A 2,909-nucleotide genomic window follows, 5' to 3' on the forward strand; every position below is an offset into this window, starting at 1 on the left:
ATGGTCAATAGTGAAGGCACCACTGACATACTAAACCCTTCCTAATACAGTCATAGAAGAAAAAGAAAAAGCAGTGATGGGGGGGGGGAATTGATTCATATGACTGCTGCCAGTTCTTTCTGATAAATTGCTTTGTTTAGATTACTGACTAGTTTAAATAAGGAGTGTGAATCAGACCTATTATATATACTTAGAGAGAGAGTAGATCAACTCCACACATTATACTTGAAAGGAAGGCTGAAATAGTTACCATATTCTGTGTTAAATGTATTGTAGCAGTTCATGTACCTCTCTTTTCAGAATCATGACTCAGATTTATCAACATATCCTGGCTTTAGCATTTGCAGTTGAGGAGATCAATACTAATCCCCAGATTTTACCCAATGTTACACTGGGCTTCAGAATCTATAACAGCCAGTTCACTTCAAAACGGATATACCATGCCTCAATGGAACTCCTTTCATCTAAAGACAGATTAATCCCTAATTACAACTGTGACATCCAGAAATATCCAGTAGCAATAATTGGAGGACCTGACACTGATGCATGTCTTCATGTGGCCATCATTCTGCACATCTACAAGTTTCCTCAGGTAACCTTTATCTATATTGGTTACATATATATGCAGTACATATACAATCTGGTTAAATATAATATTACTTTTAGATAAGACTTGGTCCCTGGGATAAAGCAAAACAACTGAGTGAAATCAAGTGGCATATTTCTGTTTCAGCTTTATTTTGGAATCTGTGAAATGCTGAATACATTCACAGAGCATATTTAAGAACTAAAGTAGCCCCTTTTCTGAGTTCACAAAATAGACCAAACCAAATGTCTGGATTTATAAATGATAGGAAGAGACAAAGGAATGTAAGCAACCTTAAGACTAACAAAGCTTGATACCTTGTGTAAAATTATTATTAAACTCTTATAATAGAGAATGTTGTCAAATAATATGAAATGGAACTAAATTTTTACTTAAACACTATCAGTTTGAAAAGTACGGTATATCAATATACCTTATAAAAAAATCAAATCCTATTGTCACCTTTCTGAATCCTTCTGTATTTTCTATAGTTGACATATGGCTCTGCTCCAATAACACATGAGGACAAACAGGCTGGGTTTTATCACCAAATGTTTCCAAATATAGACCATCAATATAAGGGGATTCTTCTGCTACTACAACATTTTATGTGGACATGGATTGGAGTCTTACGTGTGAATAATGACAATGGGGAGAAGTTTGTACAAAATGTGGTTCCCATGTTTTCCAAAAGTGGAATCTGTTTTGACTTCATTGAAAGGTTTCCATTAATTTCCTATTCTACTGACATTCTCACTATGGTGAAAGAAGGGATGAAAATGTACAGTATTGTGATGAACAGCACTGTCAATTCAGTGTTAATTCAAGGTGAAATTGAGATAATGATAATTTTGAGAATGTTTTCCAGTATGTCAAAAGGTGAAGGAATAGTATTACAAGAAAATGTTAAAATCTGGATTATGACAGCCCAGATGGATTTCACATCTCTTCCCTTTCAGAGATGGGAAGACCTAGATTTTCTCCATGGTGCTCTATCTTTTGCAGTTCATTCAAGGGAAGTCCTAGGGTTTCAGGAATTTCTTCAGATGAGAAAGCCAAACTTCAATCAAGAAGATGACTTTATTAGGGTTTTCTGGAAGGAGGCATTTGGATGTGAATTCTCAGACTCCCTAGTGGATGATAAACACAACTCTGTGATGGACAATCAACCAATCTGCACTGGTGAGGAGAAGCTAGAGACCCTCCCAGCATCTGTTTTTGAAATGGACATGACTAGCCACAGCTATAGCATCTACAATGCAGTCTATATTTTGGCACATGCAATACGTGTTGTTCATTCAACCACCTTCAAATATAGAGCAAGAATAGGCAAACGAAGACTTATTGAATTTCTCAAACTTCACCCATGGAAGGTAACGTTTCAAGGACTCTGACAAGTGTCGAGTATGTAGATTTGTCTCCATGTCATCTAACAGCTAAATTAAATATTTAGTTTAATATCACTTTGCTTTTGGTCATAGTGTATTTCTCTTCCTATAAAACCTTAAATATGTTTTTTTATAAAGGGAGAGTGTAAAGAAAAAAAAAACAGATTTTCATTCCAGATTTTTTCTACCTTTCTCTTTATGTTAATATAACTCAGACACACTTGGAACATTATTGCAATCCCGCAATACAGAAAACAGCCTGATGTTTTTTTATTATTTCTCTTTCTTTTGTATGGATTTTGGAATATTTTAAAACTTTTAATTATTCAATAGTATATTTCCTAATTAGTGATTGCATTAACCCTTCCAAATATAATTGTTTTCTTCAGTGATTCTTAACAATCAGCAGATGAAAAAAAATGTGTTTTCCAATCCAGTCATCAACAAAAAGTCGAAAAAAGCTCTAAAATATTGTTATTTATTAACATATATAACAATCAGCATGCTCATCTCAACACTGATCTGTAAGCAAAATCCCATTTAAATACAATAGTCCTGATATCGTAATGTAAACAAAGTTAAAGAAAATCAAATTTACTACCACAAAATGGGACCACTTCTCCCTTAGAAAAAAAACAAACTAACAGATTTTTCCCATTCCAAATGCAAACATTTCCAAATAAAACCACTCCAAACAGGAATTTATCCCATTCAAATAAACATTCCATATCTTAATTCTCAACTATGACACATCCACATTTTGCAAATATAAAGTAATGTCAGTATTCTGATATGAATAAATAAACTAAAATTTAGCATAAGAAAGAGAAATAATTCACCTGACTTCCATACTTTGAGCAAAAAGACAGTAGATAGAAAGCCGGTTTTAATACTAAGAAGTTGGGAACCCCAAAATATTTATAGAAATATCTACA

General features: G+C 33.6%; 1 protein-coding gene across 1 annotated transcript in view; it reads left to right on the forward strand.

Moving 5' to 3' along the window:
* The first annotated feature begins 304 nt into the window (after nt 1-304).
* Nucleotides 305-2,909, forward strand: part of LOC107289507 (vomeronasal type-2 receptor 26) — a 15,414-nt gene continuing 12,809 nt past the window's right edge. Inside the window, exons 1-2 of the mRNA XM_015818280.1 lie at nt 305-592; nt 1,078-1,959. Of these exons, the coding sequence (XP_015673766.1) occupies nt 305-592; nt 1,078-1,959 (1,170 nt within the window). The remainder of the gene's footprint in view (nt 593-1,077; nt 1,960-2,909) is intronic.

The sequence above is a fragment of the Protobothrops mucrosquamatus genome, unplaced genomic scaffold (assembly GCF_001527695.2).
Source record: "Protobothrops mucrosquamatus isolate PMUCROS unplaced genomic scaffold, P.Mucros_1.0 scaffold711, whole genome shotgun sequence".
NCBI classification, from domain to species: domain Eukaryota; kingdom Metazoa; phylum Chordata; class Lepidosauria; order Squamata; family Viperidae; genus Protobothrops; species Protobothrops mucrosquamatus.